Here is a 20,836-nt window from a genome sequence, read left to right on the forward strand (position 1 = left end):
CTGTTGTCAAATACAGCCACATTTTTCCCTTCCATTTGTGCTGTGATAGTCCCATTACTCCTTTGCTGGGCTTACTGCTATTTACAAGGATGGTAATTGGCTGTGGCTTAGTGTGCTGCCAGCTTCTGGCAAGCAACAGGCAATGTCTTTTTAGGACCCTGCAGACTTGGGTGTGGATGCCCTAGATCCAGCTCTGTTTTGGCTTCAGGAAGCAGGGTTTTGGCTTGCACATAGGAAGCATGAGTCTCTGGCTGAAACCAGTGCTGGTACATGTGGAAAGCTAAGTGCCTTCTTTACCAGCAGATCTTTTAGCAGGAGACAGAGGGGAACAGTCATTTCAAAACTTATTTTTAAAACAATTCATTTCAGGATAATTTATGATGGCTGGGTATTTTTAGAGCTGTCCTTGCAGAGAGTCCTGTAATTTGTGGGATTGTGTGGGTGTCCCAACAGCTGATGGACACCAGGCTGCCTGAAAAAGCAGTGGCACAGGCTCAGTATACACAGAAGACAGCTATTCCTTTGAGCAACAGTAAGACCTGGGACAGAGGCTTCCTCTCATGACTAGGAATTATCCCAGCTTTCTGGTACAAATGCCAAGGCAGAAGGAGAGAAGGCTGGCCTCTGCTACCTCTTTGGTCCTTGAAAAAGCACAACCATCTGCCACATTCCTTAGGGGCATCTCAGAGAGATGCTGGGAGAGAGGTTTATGGCAATCCAAGCAACTCTGCTTTAGTACCAAAAAAGCTTTCAATTTGCATTTCTTTTTCCTTAGTTTCAACCCTGGTACAGTCTTGGAGGGGGCAACTAACAAAAAAAACCCCAAACCATCATGAACAAAAAAACCACAGCTTTCTTTTGCCCCTGAAAATGAATGGGAGGAGATGAGAATGAGAGAAGCCAAAAGAATGTGTTTGTAGAAAGCAGTGAGATGAAGACTGCCAGCATGAAGCTATCTCAAGAGCTCCTTTCTGAGACACTCAGCACCACTTCTCCTTCTCTCCACTGTGTCTGCACGTGCCCTTCCTTCAGCTGTTATGTCTCAAAGGCAAGATCATGACTCTCTTGAATGGAGTGTCACACTGACCCTTGAGCAGAGGCCAGCATAGGGTGTCCAGTGCATAAACCAGGAGAGTTTCAGATGGGCCTGGCACTTCTCTCTGAGAGTGCAGATCAGTTTTATAAGGGAGTAAGGCCTGGCATTACAATGGCAGGCATAGGATCCATGCACCCAGTCCTGCAGCTAGATAATTCAGCTCATCTTTCCAGGGCTTTTTTGGCTCATAATTGCATGTGAGTCATATTCTAGTGAAACCCTGAGTCAGGTCCAGTATTTGCAACACTGTGCAGTCCTTTTGGCACAGCTCCATACAGTCTCAATCCTTTTAGACATTCAGTTCCAATTAATTACCCAGAAATGTTTTTTCTTTAACATTAAGCAAGCTCTGCTCATTCTACAGAACTCCTCAGGAATGCCCCTGCTCTGTCTAGGCTTGGAGCTGGCTGAAGCTTGCTTTTTATCAGCTTTCTCGCAGCTTTTCTGCAGATCTCCAAAACTCCTCCAAATCCTGCCCCTTCCCACATGGTTCCCACTAACACAGACTAACACAGGCCAGCTAGGGCAAGCCACTGGGTGCATTGTGGCCCTGCTTATTAGTGGAGTCTGCTTTCCAGATGGCTTGTGCATACTGATTGGCTGCTTCATCCCTCAGTACCAGCCCTGAGTTTTGCAGGGTGTGATTTGATGCCAGGAGCAGGGAGAGCCAGGGTTGTGCAGAACTGTGAGCACTGGACCAGCCTCAGGTTAGTGCCTGCCCTCCTGTACAGGTCCTGCTTTCTCACTGCTCTTTGCCTCCTGAACCCTGGGCAGCTACAGATATCTCTCAGCCACATTTCTTCCCAGTAGGTACAGAGCATCTACAGAATATCTAGAGCAGAGGATGAGTGTCTTGGCATGCCTCGTCCACCAACTTAGAGTGAAATCTGCAGTGTTACAGTGTTACCTCTGAAATATCCTCGCAGGCAGCAGAACCTAGATGGCTCTACAAAAGATGCCTACTCCTCAGTCCCTCATTGACCCTCTGATGGCTTATTTGTCTCTGATTCTGTAACCCAATCACTCCCCAGAAGAATCTCCGAGGGTGGGAAAGAGACCAGGGTCAGAATGTAGACAGGAAATGGGAGGACGGCACATACTTATTTGGGTGTCTGCTCCTTGGCCTGTCTGGACTGACAGCACTGGAGGCTGCTCTCTCACTGAGTCAAGTCTGGTCAGGGAGAGCCCTTGGTGGTCTGCTCTCCCTTGTCTGGTAACTTGCTTCAGCAGCAGCCCTCACAGAAAGATACCCCACACATCTGAGAAAAAGAGAAATGCAGATCTTTGCAACAAAAAAGATGAGGAGGAAAAGGCTTCAAATGACAGTAAGGAACTAACTACAGAGTAGTCAGCAGGCAAAATGTTCCCACGGTGGGCATTACAAAACCACAGAAGAGTTTAAATGGAGGATGCTGTGAACTCTTCAGCACTGTTCAAAGGGGTAGGTTCAAGTGAATCATCTATCAGGATTGACATAGGTTTAGTTGAACTTGCCTAGAGCAGTAGGATAGACTGAAAGATCTCTCAGGGTCCCTCATTTCTGTGAAAGGCAGAAGTCAGTCCAAATTTTCTGGATACAAACACTGGTGGCTGTGTGACACTTTGCCTCCTTCCATCAGAAGGGGTTTGTCTGCATACCAGGGTAACTAGGACTTCACTACTTGCTTTGGGTTCAGTGTCCTTAGCAGGACAGAGAAAACACAATCCACTCTGTGTCTGCTCAGTAGGCTCTGTGTTGTCTCAGCTGTACAGTGCACGCCTGCCTGAGATGCTGCCTGATGACATTAGCCCTGCTGCATTGTGGGAAGCTCTAGAAAGCAATCCAGCAGCACTGAGGGCAGCACTCACAGCTGAGACACACAGACAGCAGCCACAGGATCTGCCTCTGTGCTTGACAACGTCCAGTCACAGAGGCAGCTGGAAGGAATGAACATCTGCTAGAGAGACTTGCTGGGCAGAAATAAGAGGTGCTAGACCAAAGACAGGAAAACAACATATTCCATTGGCAAGGCCAACACTGTGTTATCATATAGAATTCTTGTCTGGGCTTTAACACCACTCTGTCCAAGCAAAGGCCAGAGGCAGGATTCTGCCCTGGCCTCTCCTGAAAACAGAGGCTGAGTAGGGCAAAGACAATGTTAACATATGTTTAAATTAGATCAGATGGCAGCTCCCATGTCAACAGCTGCTTGTTTGTACTCTTCTTTGTGCAGGCTTTTCTGGAGCAGAGAAAGACCTTTCTCCCTCTCTCCTCTTGCCGGGACATCTTCTGGACTGAGGCCTGCACTGCAGAACTGCTCTGGGCAGCAGACAGCTAGGCAACATCCCTGGGCCTGACTGAGAGTGTTGCATGCAGAGAGCAGTGCAGAGAGGTTAGAGAGTGAGTCAGACTGTGGCCTTGTGGAGGCAACTGGAGCTCTCTCTGGTGACACACTTAGCAATAGTCTGTCCAATGTCAAGCCAAATGTATTTTTACTTGTCAGATAAAAAGGGAAAGGGAATGGATGAGGATTAGGAAGGAGGGTGCAAGGCTGCAGGCTGGCTGGGAGTAGCCTTTTGGCAGGCTGAAGTATTTGAAGAGCAAAGACTGAAAGTTTAGAGCAGAGCCCAGGCAGCTCTCCTGCCTAGCAGTCCTTTTCCCATCTGCATGGGAAGTAGAGATCCCAGATGGGCAAGCCAGGCTCACACCACAGATGTGCATGGGACAGAGCAGGCAGGAGGCAAGGGGAGCATGTCCCCACGGCTCCATTCATTTCTCTTCAGACATTCCCTTTCCCTCACTGGTGCTTCTTGTCCCTGCCAGCAATGGCAGCAGGGTACAGCTGTGGACAGCAGTCCCCTGAGCAGCTCAGGGTAGAGAAGAGAGTCTCAGAGGTGAGACTGAGGGGAGCAGCTGTGGAAGGAGCCTCACAAGCAGGTGCAGCAGTGGGCTTCCTTCCACAGAAATAGACCTCCTTCCTCTTCTGTCATGCAGCAAAGCCCTGGTACTTGGCACAACATCATCAGGTGGCCAAAGCAGCATTGCCAGCCTTTCACTGTCATCATGCTTGCTCTCTCACCAGCTCACCAGCACAGAGATGGTGCTATTCTTGGTAAATCACCTGGCAGATCTGTGATGCTGGCCATGCTGCCTATGGAGCAACAGCCCAGCATCCTCCTCTCACTGAACCCTAAATATAAATAAACTCCAGAGGATGAGACCTAGACATTACTGGGGGGAGAAACCCTGCAACTGTTCTCCAGAGCTTGGGCTGTACAGTCAGAGCCCAGCAGAGACACAATTCCTCTATCTCTGTCCTGTCTGCTCCCCACACACTGGGGAGCACACACTGGGGGTTCATTCCCTTTTTTACTCTGTGTTGTGTACACAGTCAGCACACATGCTTGTGTGGTGACAGTGCTGAACTTGGAGAGGCAGCCTCCTCAGTCAGAGGAAGCTGTCTGCATGGCTTCTTTTCTCCTTGCCTTCCTCTTGCTGGAGTTTGACTCTCACGTTGTGCATGTTTCAGAGCTGGAGAATGGAGTGTGGTCACTGGGGCCCAAACTATGCTCCATCATGGTGAAACAGGAACAGAACCTGCCTCTAGACCTGCCTGAGTCCCAGCTACCTGCCAGCTCCATACCAGTGCTGAACCTCAACCCTCTGCAGAGACTGCCACTCCCTGAGGAGGTGAGCCCATCTAAGATGTGTTGGGAACCTGGGCTCTCACACAGCAGCACCCCTGGTGGTGCAGATGCAACATGAGACTGCAGGGTCCTGCAAGGTGATTTAGCTACTGAACAGACAGAAGAAGATGTTACAAAGCCCAGACACTCTATTATTTGTCATTCTCCTCTTGAAATGGCAGCCCAGAAGGCTTTACAATCTTGGTTAAAAATAAGCATGTTTCCTTGGCACAAAAGCCAAAAGCTCTAAGCTTGCACCTACTGGAGATCTGCCCCCTCCAATATGCCAGTATCTCTGTAGCCACTCTTGGCTTATTTTCATTTTTCAGAGAACACTGTCAATTAATGCAATGCCAGTGACCTCACTATTCCTCCACATAGACCCCTGCTCTGCCACTGTCTTTTTCATGGCTTTGGACTTGTCACATGGCCTCTCACTCTTTGGAGCTGCTCACTGGAAATGTTGGTCCCACTCTAGGTCCTGCTTGCCTTTTCCTATGAAGCAGCAGGATTTATTATTTCTGTGTAACAAGGGGCCAACTCTTTTGGTCATATCTAGGTTCTTTAAGAAGTCTGTTTGTCTGAAGGAGGTATGTGGGTGTAAGTTGAGGGCTTAGTTCAGCTGGCCTTGAGTCCAACTGTGTTGGATGAGAAGGTCTGACCAGTCTCACACAGACCTTGCCTATCTTGTAGCAGCTCAGTAGATAACAGTAGAACATCTCTGGGGTTCAGTTCCTTTTTTCACTCATGTTGAACATCTTCCTATTTAAACAACCATCCAAAACAAATGGGTTCTTCCAGCCAAAACTGTGCACAAACTTCCTCTATTATTTACACAGCTTGAACTTGCTGTGCCCTCCAATCTCTGCTGTGTATGCTCAGCAGCCATACCATGGTGCTCTCTCAGCTGTGTTTACAGTCTGGAGGAGTTTGCAATGTGTCTGTTTAGTGTAAAAACTCCACCCTATGGTGGGCTGGGGGCTGGCAAGCCAGGAGGCTGAGGGGCAGCATAACACAGATGGGAGTAAATCTACTCTTTATTCAGCTCTCAGTCCCCTCCAATTGAAAACAGTTGCCCAGTGTCCCTGGTGAAAGTCACATGAACAGGGCAGCATGGTTGTTCTGTTTCTGTACAACCTCTATACTCCCATTTATAATGAAGGCAGATCAAAGAAGGACTTCCCATGGTAATACAGGGGTTGGTTTAAATTACACTGTCTGGCTCTATCAAAGGAAGAATTGCCAAGAATAAAAGTTGTCTCCCTTTTGGAGATACTCAGCTCAGTGCATTGCTTGGCAGCACATCCATCTTCCAGTGCCACTTCCTCTGTAAATGTGTTTGCACTCTGTGTGCCCAGCAACTGAGACTTCAGGGGCTTATGTTTGAACTCTTGGTTTCCTCCGTGGTGAGAGGCTCCTCTGGGGCAGAGCTGTGAGATGGGGCAGGACAGGCAGCAGTTGGCCAGTGGCTATGGACAGAACTGGTGGGAGCCTTCTGGGCAGGGGATGTGGCAGTGGCCAAGAGCTCTTTGTGCTTCTCTTCCACAGGTTCCTATAGAAATGACTCCAGCACCTGTGATCAAAGCTGAACCCAAAGAGGTGAACCAGTTTCTAAATGTACCTACAGGTAAGAAGATAGAATTTCCTGGTCAACTATATTACTCAGCTATAGATTGTTATATACAGGGCAGAAAGACAACACCTAAAGGCAGAGCTGTGCATATAAGGTAGCACTGGGGCAGAGAACACCAGAAGAGTGGGCACTGTTCTAACTCAGATCAGTGTCTGCATCAGGAGCCACAAACAAAATTGTTCAGACAGGGACTCCCAGGCAAAACAGGCTACTTCAGAGTTGGAAATATGCAAGAGTGCCTTTAAAATCCTCAGAGAGACTGTAGAGCTATCCAAAAATAACCATCTGAAAGTCAGGAAATTCAGGATCCAGTTTAATTTGAAAGAAACCCAAGCATCTGAAAATCTGCCGATGCACAAATGAAAGCACTATGGGAACTCCCACTGCCGCAGAGAAACATTCCTTAGGCATATTCCCACCTCCATTAAGGCCCCTAGGGCTCTCCAGTACAAAGTGGGGACAGTTTTCAAGTGCTTGGAAACCAACTGAGTGACCGGAGCTCCGTTGGATCAAGTGTGCTGGCAAGTGTGTGAGCCCTGCCGTGCTTTTGGAAGAGCTCTGCTCTCACAGAGCTTCCTGTACTTGTGAACAGGCTATGGAGCAAAACATCACAGGCTTTTTACTTCTTTCTGGTTGACACTGGAGCACCTTATTGCTTTGTAAATACCTTCAGTTCCTTGGCAAAGCCCTGCCAGCTCCTCTGCAGTTCCTAGTTTAGCACATTTGAGGTCAGTCTAACCTCTGTCTTGGGCAGTGCTCAATCAAGCCTTTTTCTCAGGCTCACCCCATCTTCTGAAATTCATCATCCTCTCCTTTCAGCCCTGTGTTATGGCAGGGGGCATAACCCTATGCCTGTACCAACAGGCTGACATGAGAGCCATTGACTTGATCTCCTTATTCCTCAGTAGATGACCTGGTGCAGATGCCTCCAACTCCACCTAGCAGCCATGGCAGTGACAGTGACGGATCTCAGAGCCCTCGGTCCCTGCCTCCCTCCAGCCCAGCCCGGCCTGCTGCTCGCTCTTCTACTGCCATCTCCTCCTCACCTCTCCTCACAGCACCACATGTAAGGAGGCAACAGGGCTGGGACACAGGCTTCCTTGCTGCTCAGAGGGGTTTGTAGGATTTCCAGGGCTTATGTGGAGGTTCCTGCCCTTGCTAAGGTCTCCAAGCTGAAATGCTCTGTCAAGGCAATGCGATGTCTTCGCACAAGGGTAAATGCTTACAGGAGTGAGAAGATGCACAACGAATCTTGCATATCTACCAGCATCTACTTTGTTTTAGCAGGTGCTGTCTTTCATCCATACTTTGGGAAGTGGCCTATGCACTAACAGGACTTTCTGAGAAGGCTAATGAGAGAGGAATTACCAAGAATTCCAGTAACCAGACCATTTTAACTGTTGCCCAGAAGTTTGTTGGCAGGTGTGCAAGTGTGTAGCCAGCCTCTCTATGAAGGAACAGATGCCCTCCCAAGTAAAAGAGGAAAGAAGTTGCTTGCTGAGTTGTGCCCCCAGATCAGGTTGAGAGTAGGAAAGAGCACTGCCCTGCACCTGTTTGGCGTCAGTGGGCAGCAGTGTATTCCATTCTGATGTGTACAGCCTCTGGCTGCTCTGCAAGGCCTTAAGGAGGATCACTGGGGTAGAACTCCTTGCTGACACTGATGAATGCTCTCTGTGTGTTTCAGAAGTTACAAGGAACCTCTGGCCCACTGCTCTTGACTGAAGAAGAGAAGCGTACCTTGATTGCAGAGGGTTACCCCATTCCTACCAAGCTGCCCCTCACCAAAGCAGAGGAGAAAGCACTGAAGAGGGTCAGGAGGAAAATCAAGAACAAGGTGACTGCAAAAAATGAATCATTTATTTCCCATGATTCCAGAGCATCTTAGGCTGCCCAGTGCTGTAGTTACCCTCACCTCCTCAGTGCCACTGCAGCTCAGAAAAGGTGGGATCGTGCCTTTGGTACACTAGCATGAGCCTCCCAACCCACAAAAAGGTGCCAAAGAGCATCTCTGCTTGCATGCTTTGCATACAGCCACACCTTGGAAGTGTGGCTTCCAGTACAGCTCCTGGGAGTATGTGGTGTGGGATAGGGTCTCCAGATCAGACAAACTGGTCAGGTCAGGCCTTGTTGCTAGGACAGGGAAACCAAAGCCATTGCATGGTGCGGGATGGGTGATGCAGAGTGTTCTAACTAACCAGGCAGAGGCTGTGATACTTTAGACTGGGATTAGAAAGCATCCTGTGGGAGAAATGGTGAGACTGAACTAATCACCCAGTGACTCAGAAGTGGCCTGGTGCAGAATCAGCCCAAATGGCCACAGCACATACCCGTGTGAGTCAGTGGAGTGGAATGCAACCCTGAAGATGCTTTTGGCAGGGCATCAAAGGGCATAATGCAACAAATGGTTGCAGGTTACAAGCCAAGGAGAGCTGCATACCTACAGCATCAATGCCCCCCAGTTTTGGCCTAGAGATCAGCAGGAAGGCAACTCCCCATTTGCCTTTAGGATGCTGTGTGTGCAGGAGACAGACAAGATGCATGAGCCACAAAAAAACATCCAGAGACTTATGATACTGACTCCCCTCTGCCCCCCTCACAGATCTCTGCTCAGGAGAGCCGCAGAAAGAAGAAAGAGTATGTGGAATGTCTAGAGAAAAAGTAAGTTTCTTCTTCTTCTCAGTCTTATTTTGAAAAAAGGAATCCTGACCACGCATAGACCGCCTTTCTAGTATTTTGTCTCTGAATTGCTCAAAAAATACAATTCCTTGCAAGGCTGGCTGCCCAGGAGTTTGGTTTGGGATCTTGCCCCTACTCTCCTCCCTCCTAGAAATCCTCTTGCGGGATAAAGATTGGGCAAGAAAATTTGTGTTTCCAACTGCTTCATTTGGCTGGTCCCCTGCAAAAGACAGACTGTTTTGGCTGCCAACAAGGTGGGATTTTGGGTTTCCCCATGAGAAGTTGCCTCTATTTTGTCTGTCCCATAAGTGGCAAGCTGTTGGAGGGCACTGATCATGGCTTTTTCCCCCTCTGTTCCCATGAAGTCAGACACACAAACACTTGACAGCAAGAAAAACCTTGCATTACAGTTGTTCCCCACTCTCCCCCACTTCCACTCTCTGCATTAGCTTTGTTTTTCTCCTTGCAACCTTGTTTTTCTCCTATGTATGGCGGGCCTAACCCAGTCACATGACACTGACTGGGTAGAAAACTCCTATGCTAGCAACCCCTAATGCACATTCCCAGGCAAAGAAGAATGCTGCAATCCAGGCACAAATTAATGTTTCTGTATAATGACTATCTTCTTCCCAGTTACTAACACCATCTGAGATCAGCAAATGGAAAAAACAGCCCCCAAACCCAACTTCAATTAACTCTTCTCCCTGATGTATTTATCTTCTCTAGTTGCACAGAAATGCTCAATTAAAGCAGATGATTCAAGGGGCCTCAGCGTGCATGGGTATGTCCAGGCACCAGAGCACATCACCTCCAGCTAGTGTCCCATATGGGGACCTTCAAGTCAGGGCTGGGGAGCTGGCTGACCTCGCTCAAAGGGCAGGTCCAGGGCGTTTGGTGCTGGGGCCTCCTCCCCAGATGTGGCTGTGGTGCCTCTATGTACTAAGCAGTTTGTTACGCTAGAGCATTGCTATGACAGATGGCTTTCAAACAATGCCAGGTTTAAATGTGAACCAAAAGCAGCATTCAGTGATTTTTTTTTTTTTTTTTAACAGAACATGTCTTTGGTCAGCTTGGCTTACTAAAACGTGGTTTGTCAAAGCCTGTACTTGGGCCCTTCCCCATTCAATTTGACACTTCTGCTGGAAGCCCAGTTTTTGCACGGAACGCCTGGTTCAAAGGCTGTGCTGCAAACCTCCAGCAGGATCAGGCTGCGTCTCTATCTGGCTTGCTTTTCTCCCGACCTGGAGGCACTCCCCTTCCCTTGTCCCAGCTGCAGCCCAACCACTTTCCCGTCGGAAGCCGTGAGAAGGAGCCTGCAGGTTCTCTGCTGCCCTCAAGTGCCTGCAGTCGGAGCTGGCCCAGCGTTTGCACAGAGCGGCCTGGATTTCACAGCCAGGGCGCAGAGCCCAGGGCAGTTTCTCAGGGAGGGGTTTGACTTTGTTCCCCTCCTCCTTTTTCATGCTTCTTAGAGGGGTTTGGAAGTGATGGAAATGCCTGCATAACTTTGAGTCTGTCCTGACTTGACCTGCCTGTAACCAGGTGCTACTGTCTCTCCCAACCCTCAGAAGAGGCTGAACTGGGAACTGTCGCATGTAACTGTCAACCTGCAGTCTCATCCCTGCTCCATTGGGGCTGGCAGCAGCAAGGTGGGCCAAGTAACATTTGATTTCAGGACCATATCTCCAGGTGACAGATTAAGCCACTGAGCCTCCATACCCCATGAAAAGCAAGGACTGCATTGTCTTAATCTCTCTGGCCTTTGTGACTAACTGGCTGTGGGTTTTATTCCCATAGGGTAGAAACATACACAACAGAAAACAATGAACTCTGGAAAAAAGTGGAGACCTTAGAAAATGCAAACAGGTAAGAGGAGCTAGACTTGGCCCTCTGTGGGTAGGGCAGGGTGGGTAGGAATGGAAGTCAGGAGTGCTGGAGCGGGGGCACAAGGAGAGAAAAGCAGGCTGCTCCAGCTCCTGCACGGTGCTGCTTGGCCAGGCGCTGCTTTGGAGCCCAGGACGGCGAGGACGCAGCTGGGTTTGGTTAGCGAGCTGGAATGTTTGTGTTGGGATGCCAGGACACTCCACAGCAAGGGGAGGGAGGGAAGGCATGTTTCCCATGTCACTTTGTCCTTCTCCCTGCAATCCTTTGGGCTCATGCTGCCTTCTCTATTCCCCTCCAGGGCTCCGTCTGTGTCCAGGGCAGATGCATTAAGGGAGGCCCCAGCAGCCTCTCAGACCCACTGTTTCTGCTTTTGCGCCCTTCAGAGAAATAAAATGCCCTGGGCATAGTGTGGCTGTTTCAGGTTTCTCTTGAGAAAGCTGAACAGGCTCAGTGAATACAGGGAAAGCCCATTCTTCTAATAAAAGCAGAGATCCCAACTCCCACCAAATCCAGGGCAATTTGTTGTGCATGTGGTATTCCAGCCCTTTCTCAGCCTCTTTTGGGCATAGCAAGACCAAAGAATCTCTGTCTCATCTGCTGCTACTGCTCACCTGAAAGGAGCAAGCTGGCTCCCACAGCCCCAAAGTTCTCTCACCCAAGACTCTGGGTTTCCTCACTCAAAGCTCTGGTGAGCACTTGTGCTTTTTATATGCAGAGCTGGCCCATCAATTACCAGGGGAATTTGCTTCCTTGGAAGCAAATAATGAAGATTTCCACCCTGCAGTGGGGAAGGGCAGCCAGAGCTAGAGGAGAGCCCAGCTCTGCTCCCTCTTACTGGGCACAACAGGTGTGAGCAAGGGCAGGGTAAACTGCAGAGGATGCTTGTCTCTATAGCTCCATTTTTTATCAGCTTAGTTTGCAGGGGAGAGCCACAGCCAGAGAGCCAGTTCCTCACCCACTCCTCAGCTGCCATGTCAGCTCATGGAGGACTCCTAGGGGCTTCACTACATACCTTTTTCCCATCCACCACACGAGTGCAGTGGCCTTGGCTTCCAGGCCTGACAGTGGAGCTGGGACTGGGGCTTGCCAGGCATGGTCTGGCTGAGGTGTGTGAGAGCCAGAGGTCTCTCCTGTCTGCCAGAGATACAGCTGCTTAGCTGCTCTCATGCATGGGGCACATCTTACCCCCTGGCCTCTCTGGGAGTGTGGGCAGCTCTCCTGCTGAAAAAGTGTGAGCCCCACCCTGAAAAATGAGGAAACTGTCCTAAAAGCCAAGAGATTTTAATTTTTCCCCTAAAATACACATTGTGTTCCTTCTAATTTGGTTTGGTTTTTGAGCACTGCCAGTGGGACACTCTGTGCTTCTCTCCCTCCACATGTACAGGGAGAAAAACAGGATTTGGAAAGGGATAAAGCTGGGAATCTCCTGCAATCTCCTGGTTCCAGGACCTGGCATTTTATGAAAGCTCAAACATATTTGTGTAAAACAGTCAGTGCTCCCAGAGGGAAAGTCAGCAATAGCCTCCATTTCAATAGTATGCAACTCTTGGGAACTGTGCACTCTGTAGTCTCCCTCATCCCAGATTCCTTCCCCAGCTCAGTGAAGGGCTCAGTAGCTCTTGGTAACACCTACCACTGTTTTGTATTATGTGTGCAGATGCCCATGAACAGTTAAATGGGGCAGAGAGACCTTAGCATGTGTTCCAGCCAGGGCAGTCAGAGAATTAATTAATTGCTAAACTCAAGATTTGGCTTTGCCTACATTCCTCTGCAGAATTTGCCAAGACTGAAGAAGCTCAAGGGGATCACAACTGTTTCTTACTTCTCTCTCCACCACAGTTTGGGGCACAAGTCGAGCTTCAGAGTATGTGTCTCTGAATGAAGTGGGAGCAGGCAAGCCTGTGCTAAAGGTCTGACCTGTCTACAAAGTTCAGCCTCCATGCCAGAGCTTGGTTTTCATGGTATGCTGGCTCTCCACTGCTCTGGGAATTCACTGGCTGGGCTTTCAGGCACCCAGAAGCCCTAAATAATAGTCATTCATAATAGTGGGTAGGTGCTGTGAAGGTGGTGGTGGATCCACTGATAAGACCCTTTTTTGTTTCTTGTTTCCCAAGCCTGTTTGGTCAGAGAACTTAAGCAATATACAGCAAACGGGAGATACTTGTTTTCACAAGAAGGGAAAATCAAGGTACAATGTGAAGCAGGTAGTGGTATTCTTGGGTCACTTACTGGCTTCTACCTCCTTATTAAGTTTTGATATGCATTGTTTCCTCTCACAGGACTCTGCTCCAGCAGTTACAGAAGCTTCAGGCTCTGGTAGCTGGGAAAGTCTCCAGACCTTATAAAATGGCTTCCACGCAGACTGGGACCTGTCTAATGGTATAAGCTTCATTTCCATCTTCCTTATTGGCCATGCTTCTCCAGACAGCTTTGTTGATTGCCTGTCTCTGCCCTCTTTCCTGTCCAGCTCTGTTGTCAGTTACATCTGCTCTTTCCTATTGTGTTATATTTACCAGAGCTGGGCCCTGTGTCATACATACATCAGTTGTTTATGCAACAACGTTAGAATAATTCCTGCATTTTCACTGCCTTCTTCTTTGGGCAAAAAAGCACTTTGTTTGCTTTTCATTAGCTATTAGCCATTCAGCAAAAATCTTCAATGAGATTCCATTGTAATGGGCAGAGTTTTCTTTTGCTGAGCTGGTAATGCTTAATGTTTAACTCAGCAGGGCAGATGAACACTCCAAGTATTCATCCCAGTGGGCATTACCTTGTGTTTATCAGCAAGAAATGGCATCTGTTCTTGCTATGCCTCCACATAGGCTTTGTTAAATCCAGCTGGAATTCTCTTTGTCCTTTTGACTAACCATAATAATTCGGGGTTGTCTGTTGTTTTGGTAATCCCTGTTTGCCTCATCGTGGAGGATCATGGTTAATAAATATTGGCTTCATTGAGGAGTTTTAGAGCAGGCCAGTGTGTAGCCATAAATAGAACAAATTGCTTAATCTTCATCTCTCTTTTTTTTCTGGGGGAAATTTATGATCCATAGTAAAATATAATCTTCACCCCTGTGATGTCTTTGCAGGATTGTCATAGTAGCTGCTTGTGACAAATTTGTCAGAATTAGTTATCTATATCTGGTTATCACTTCTGTACTGTTAGCAGTCACAAAATGCAAACAGATGGTGAGGTACTTGCCCCACTTTCTCAGCACCCTCAGTGTCCTGAGGGATTGTTTTTTGGTCCTGGTTCAATGAGTTTTCTTGGTTCCAGAGCCCTGCTCTGTAATTTCAAGCACTTTCTCCTTTCAACCTTTTGCTGCTCTTTGCTGCCCCCATGTCAGACCAGATTTTAATGACTGTCTTTTCTTGTCCCTGCTCTCTGTCTTCATTCCCAAGTTCTTTTCACATTTTTGGGTGTGACCCAGCTGAGCCCAGTGACTCATTGCTCCTTAATGCAGCAGCTCATCAGAGCACCCCTGGCTCCAACAATTCTTCAATGCTACTACCTGGAATAAACAATTTTAGAAGAGGTACCTTGCAGACAACCCCTGTGCTAAAGGCTGATATAATATCTAATTTAGCTTCCCAACATTGTCCTATGTCTCCTTGCTATTCCCTTTGTTGCAGGCATCCCAGCCCACACACCCACTCTCTGACTTCCTAGCTTTGAAGCATTCCAAGAATTTGTAATTTGCTTTTCTATCTTTGACTAGTTCCTTTCATAAGCCTCTGAGTTCTCATTTTCCATTTTCAAATACAGCATTCCTTATCATGACAGATATGTGGAATCATTGTGTCTTGCAGCATGGGTGTGGAGCAGGCTACCCTTCTTCTTTAGCTCTGTGTCATTGCTCCTGAATATTTGTACTGCCACTTCTTGAAGGCTCCAGTGGTGAGCAGTCCTCAGCCTCCTCAAGCAAACCATTCCAGTGCTATGTTATCTTTCCCAGATAAAGCTTTCTTGCTATCCCATCTCAATCTCCCTTGCAGCAGCTTAAGCCTATTAGAACTTCTTCTGCCCATTGTAAGCAAGATCTGTTTATTCTCCTTTTGGGCAGCTGCATTTTACATATTTGAAAATTCTTGTTTTTGAGCAACTCCCTTCAGTCCGGTCTGTTAAATCACCATGATTTCTTCAGTTTTCCCTCAAAGGCTGAGTTACTGAATCACTGATTGTTCCCAGAGCTGCATTCCAGATTTTCTCCAATGGCCCTGCATCTTCTTGGAAGTATAGGGTCCAAAGCTGGGCATAGTGTTCCACCTGAAGGCCAGTACAAATCCAGCCAGAAAGCCTGTTCATAATGCTTGGGCTGAGATTTGCCCTTTGCAAAGTAACACTGACCTTAACTCCCAGAGCCTCTTCTGTAGGACAGCTGAAACACATGGCTACTGATGTATTTCCTCTGTTAATCACTCCTGCCACCTCAGAGCTCTCAGCAGGTCCCCACATTTGCCTGTATATATCTTCCCAGCATTCTCTTGGACCATTTCTTCCCATGGTCAAGATCATTCCAAATTTGAATACTGACCAAAAGCCAGTCTGCTTGTAGTCTCTGCCATCTGCAAATTTGATACAGTCCATCATTTAAGTCAAGCTTAAAAACACTGAATCTTGCCAGATCTGTAACAGATCTCTCTGCTACTCCATCTGCTACTTCCTCACAGTTTGACAGTGAACCTTTGATAAATACACTCTCAGTATGTCTTTTATTTTATTATTAATTTTGCCTCCACCTTTCCAAATGGTTTTGCAGTAGTCTTCTCTAGGTTAATTTTCCTCAATTTTAAGAGGTCAAATAATAAGATGGTCAAAAGCTGTGACATAAATGTTACTCCGAATCAAGCCAAGAGTTACTGTTATGAAGTGTTGTAGAGTTTGAACTAGGACTGAATCAGAGCATCAGAGTTAACCTGAAACAAAACAGTAAAAACAGTGCTGTTTTGCAAAACCCCAGCTGAAAGCTATGTTAAAGCAAGATGTTAAGTATACTGCTCTTTCTCAGCCCAAAAAGCCTGGTTTTCTTTAGAAGGAAAGAACAGACTTTACAGGGCTGGCTCCCTTTTCTCCAAGTTGTGTGTTTGGCTGTGATAATTCCAAGCAACATCCATTCAGAATTTATTTTTTCCTCTGTTTTTGTTGAATAAGGATTCTAAATTCTTCATGTGCCTGGTATGACACATTTCCACAGCATCTATGCTGCCTTCATTTAACGTCCTTACTTTAAAACCAGACATGAAGAGTCTGGATAATTAAAATTCTTCTTTATATAACACAGTATCCCCATGTTACTATTTCATCTTCCACATCTCCTGCAATCCACTGGTGGTCAAAATTAACTTGATGTACCAGCTTCTGTGCATTACTTAGGCAAAGGTATTCTAAAATAGGTGACTTTTCTGAAAAGCAGTCAAGCAATTGCTGGCTGTCCCCACAGGCATCCACCAAGATCAAATTTGCTAGTTTATACATAGGTAGTAGAAATCACCAACAGATGCATTGCCTCTTTGGCTGCTCAGTTTGAGCACTGAGCTGGCAGCAGGTAGTTACAGACCATGCATGGTGCATGAGTGTTCAGTAATTTGGCTTTGTACCATTTCCCATGTGTGCCTTCTTGCTCTGTACTGGCAGTTCCCTAAGCTCTGTAGAGTCCCTTATGATCAGCACTGGCATTTCACTCTGAAGCTTTACTGTTATGGCAGAATTTCCAGATAGCTCCAAACCTACCTGAGGGACTTCAGGGGAGATTTCATGTACCTTTCTCCTGTTATCACTGCCTAGTAGCTCTGACTGCTCTGCTTGATAGCAGAAGGCACTGACACATGGTCCTGCATACCTACCCATCAAGCATAAATTTAACCTTTCCTAAAATTCTGCATCTTTAATATCAGGTATTAGGCAACAGCAGTTTTCCTGTCATTTCTGTCCTTGCATGGATAGTAGATTCACTTTGCTCTGTGTGTAGTACCTCACAGATTTCTCCCAGTGGACTTGTTTTCTTTACAGCCCACAACAGCTCCTGCTAAGCCAATGGTCAGGTTCCATTTGGTCCAGGCAGAGTTTGTCCCTTCTGTTGAGTCTCCCTTTTTTCAGCTTGTTTCTCAGCTATGCCTTCCACTATCTCTCCTCAATAGGACATGCACGTTCTCACAATTGAACCAGAAATACTCCAAATAAAGCAACAAGAGGAAGTTTCTGGCTTCCCTTCTTGAATTTGCAGCAGAGATTAGCACAGCAAGCCCCTTCCCTGTCTGGGGAACCACAGGTACCCAGTTGTCAGTCTGACCAGATCTTCATGTGGTTGTGCTGTGGGGGGAGTTTTCTTCATGGCTAGTGGCACTGACTCTGTGCTGATCTCCTTTCTAGGTGCTGGCACTCTGCTTCGTTCTGATCCTGGGATCCCTGATGCCCTGTCTCCCTGAATTCTCTTCAGCATCACAGACAGTGAAAGCAACACCAGCACCAGATATTTACACAACTAGTAAGAGTGAGTCTAATGTGTTCCTCCATTTCAACTTGTCAAACCATTTCCAGGTCTTCTCTCAACACTTCCTGATCAGGCATAGCATCCACACCTCTGTGCCTTCCCCATATGCTGGGACTGTGTCAAGGGAATTCTCCTAATCTGTTTGTGGTACAAACTCCATAACAGCTCCTTGTTGGGCCTGTTGTCATTCTATGCTAACCATTGTCCCAAAACATGGCAAGTGTCAAAGGAAGGAACATGAGGCAAAAGTCCCAGGGCAGACTGGTTGTCTTCTGAAGAGGCTGTGTGTCCAGAGGGGCATTTGCTTCATGAAGCCAGGGGGAGGAGGGTATCCTGCACATCTCCACATGGATAAGGCTGGGTGAGCATGTGCTGAAACCACCATCATGACCCACACCCATTGCAAGAGATCTTGCCCTCATTGTTAACCAATGCTCTCATTTTTTTCCAGTTCAGTCACGGAGCCTCCTTTTCTATGATGAGGGTGCTGGCTCCTTAGAAGAGAGCTATAGCTCCTTCCTAACCATGGACCATCCTGAGGGGTGGGAAGCCAAAAAAAGTCAGTCTGAAGAAGGAAGGCCTCATCTGGCCAGGACACATGAGACAGCTAAATATCTGAGCAAAACCCAGGGGGGTCCTGACCAGAACCAAAGTGACCCAACTCTCAACCACCTCAAAGAGCAGTTCCGTGAGAGGTAAGCTGGTGAGGCCACCTTCTGAGCCCAAAGCACAGCACAATGTCTGGGGGGAAGCAGCAAGCATGTCTGTCACTTCTGCTGCAAGCCAAGGACAGCTGAGCCACCCAGGACAGGCAGTCAGCTAATAGCCATGGCTGGAGGAGGCCAGTGCTGGCAGGGAGCATAAGAACAAGTTCAACAAGTTCATTTTCTAGAGCAAAAGTTTGTCCATTAAGCAGTGTCCCACTTGCATAAAGATGTGGAGGGCTGGATGACTCATATGGTCCCAGGTTTGTGTTCCATTTAGTGCCCTGGGGAAGGAGTTCATCCTGGTCAGAGCAAACTAGCTGGACACACAGAGAGGTGGATTTGCATAGGAGGCTGCAATGAACCTTGACTGATGTCTTGTCTTTTCTTTTTCTCAGGGAGACAAGCTCCAGTGAGACAACTGAATTCTTGTAGCAGCTGCTGGACCTCAAGGCCTCATCTGTCTGATTGCAGGATTCCCTCCTCACCAAGCAACTGAGGGGACTTGGCAGGAGAGGACACTGCATTTAGACACTCCTAAACTGGCCTTGGGTTCAGCTCTTCCCCTTCCCCATCATCCCCATTAGTGCTGATCTCTCTGAGGGGAGTCACAGGACTGCCAGAACCAGCAATAACTGTCTGGAGAAGCCCTGAGACTCCCTTTTCTCTGGCCTTACCTCCTGCTTAAATGAGCACTACCCTATGGATGTGGGCTCACCTTGGAGAGGAGGGAGATCAGGGAAAGTCCATAAACCATTCAGCTCGCTCCCCAAAGCCTCCAGACCAAGGGGGCTGTCCCCACATGTGTGGCTCTTGGTTACATCAGATGCACCTGAAGGAGAGAGAAAGTGCTGGATTGACTGTTCTGCCCGAGGGTTTTAGGAGTGGGTGATGCTGGTGCTGGAGAGATGGCTCTGGAGAGTTTGAGCTCATTCCTTGCCCTCCATATGTTAGTATATTTCTGCTTCCATTGAGAGAAAACCTAGTTCTTCCTTGCTCTAGTTTTCTTTTGATGGACATGCCTACATAACTTCAACACCAACTATCTGCAAAGATCTGCACACAAACGGAGTAGGGGAGAGAGATCCCAGACAGATAAATCACCATAAAAATTAGCCAGCAGCTTCTGGGTAACCAGAGCTCTGAAAGAGAGAACAATTTTCCCTCATAATCCACTTCTCCCCACCCTTAGCACCCCTGTTTCGGCAGGGGTGGTATTTTTCTTTCTGTTCCCAGCTTGGGCCCCACAGTGCAGTGCTAGCCAGGTCAGTGGTCTTCTCACTTTCCATTCTGCAAGCCTTCCCCTTTGAGAGTGAGTGAGAAAAACACATTCCCATAACCCAATCCCTATCCCAGCTCTCCATCCCTGAATCTGCTTCATGCCTAATTGGGGTCTTCTTAGGAACCACCAAGGAGAGCTCTACAACCCATTGGAGGGCTGTCAGATTAGCCATCATTCCTCTCACATCCTCTGTGTGCACAATAGTGTTGTGAAAGCCACTGAGGACATACTGGCATTTCTGGAGACAGGTACATCTGTCAGGAAAGAGGTGGTATGTTGGAATTGGCCAGGGTCACCAAAGACATTTTTAGACCTCTTCTTTTTAAATGCTGACAGCAAAGATAGCAAACTCTTGCCATACCACCTTTCAGGCCAGCCTTGCCAAGTTTGGTGTTGAAGTGACATCATCTCAAGCCTATGCCATTCTCTTTAGCACCCAGGCACCCATTTCTGACCCTTCTTCCTCTCCAGCAGAAGTCCTGCAAAAAGGCAGAAGTGTCTCCTCGCTCCATTCCCTCAGCTGCCATTTGATGGAAGGACAATGTGGGACACGAGTGTCGGAGATCTGGGATGTGGCAGGTTGCCCCATGTGTAACACGGAGTCCCTGTGCACTCTGCCAGGTCTCACAGCAGGCTCCTCTTCTGCTTGTTTCTCATCAAGCACCCTCGACTCACTCTGCACTGCCCCAGCCTCTCCTCTTCCCCCCAGACTGGGAGTGGAGAAGGCTTCCTTTAGAGGAAGGATGGGATGGCTCTTGTTCAAGGACTTAGAGGTGAGGGAAGAGCCCTCACATCCTTCTTTTCTCCCTATTGAAAATTGGTTTTGCCCCTCCAAGTCATTTAGGAAAATTTGGACACAGCTGGCTGCAATTGTGCATGCGTGGCCAGTGGGGTGAGGAAGAGGAAGGCTTTCAGCATTGCTCTGCTCTCCCCACAGGACCCACTGGTCATCAGATACCACTGCATTCCCCATTCTGCACCTCCACCCCAGCACAAAGAACCACTGCCGGGTCCAAGCACACCCTCCCCACCCCAACACTTCCACTGAGCATGTCCCCATGCCTCCCACTCCCACTGTTGTACAGAGATCAAGAGCAGAACTCGTTTGTACATAATGAAACTTATTTTGTATTATTGCCGATCCCTTAAGATATTGTATTTTGGAGACTCTGAGATCCTATTTTCAGTATTGTATTTTATTAAGAATTAGTGCGGGCTTGGCATCTATGAACTTCTTTCTTGTAGCAGCTCACTTTCCACTTATACTCCAGCAGCTGCTTCTTCCCTCTTAGTTTTTTTGTGGTTTTTGTTTTGTTTTGTTTTCAAGCCACCCTTTTTCCTCCTTCTATCACTTGCTCTGCATTTGCTTTATGAAGCAAAATAAAAATAAAATAAAAAGATGCAGCATCA

At 47.7% G+C, this 20,836-nt stretch overlaps 1 protein-coding gene across 4 annotated transcripts in view; it reads left to right on the forward strand.

Annotated features, from left to right (window-relative positions):
- CREB3L1 (cAMP responsive element binding protein 3 like 1) overlaps window positions 1-20,836 on the forward strand; it is a 63,375-nt gene extending 42,539 nt beyond the window's left edge. For 2 of the 4 annotated variants that reach the window (XM_058027064.1, XM_058027061.1), the window contains exons 3-12: window positions 4,606-4,766; window positions 6,311-6,389; window positions 7,301-7,461; window positions 8,080-8,229; window positions 8,995-9,053; window positions 10,866-10,934; window positions 13,232-13,331; window positions 17,320-17,440; window positions 17,892-18,135; window positions 18,543-20,836. In XM_058027064.1, the coding sequence (XP_057883047.1) occupies window positions 4,606-4,766; window positions 6,311-6,389; window positions 7,301-7,461; window positions 8,080-8,229; window positions 8,995-9,053; window positions 10,866-10,934; window positions 13,232-13,331; window positions 17,320-17,440; window positions 17,892-18,135; window positions 18,543-18,579 (1,181 nt within the window). In that variant the 3' untranslated portion in view covers window positions 18,580-20,836. The remainder of the gene's footprint in view (window positions 1-4,605; window positions 4,767-6,310; window positions 6,390-7,300; window positions 7,462-8,079; window positions 8,230-8,994; window positions 9,054-10,865; window positions 10,935-13,231; window positions 13,332-17,319; window positions 17,441-17,891; window positions 18,136-18,542) is intronic. The other 2 variants (XM_058027063.1, XM_058027062.1) reach the window with 2 other exon arrangements.

Source organism: Melospiza georgiana, chromosome 6 (assembly GCF_028018845.1).
Source record: "Melospiza georgiana isolate bMelGeo1 chromosome 6, bMelGeo1.pri, whole genome shotgun sequence".
In the NCBI taxonomy this organism is placed as follows: Eukaryota; Metazoa; Chordata; class Aves; order Passeriformes; family Passerellidae; genus Melospiza; species Melospiza georgiana.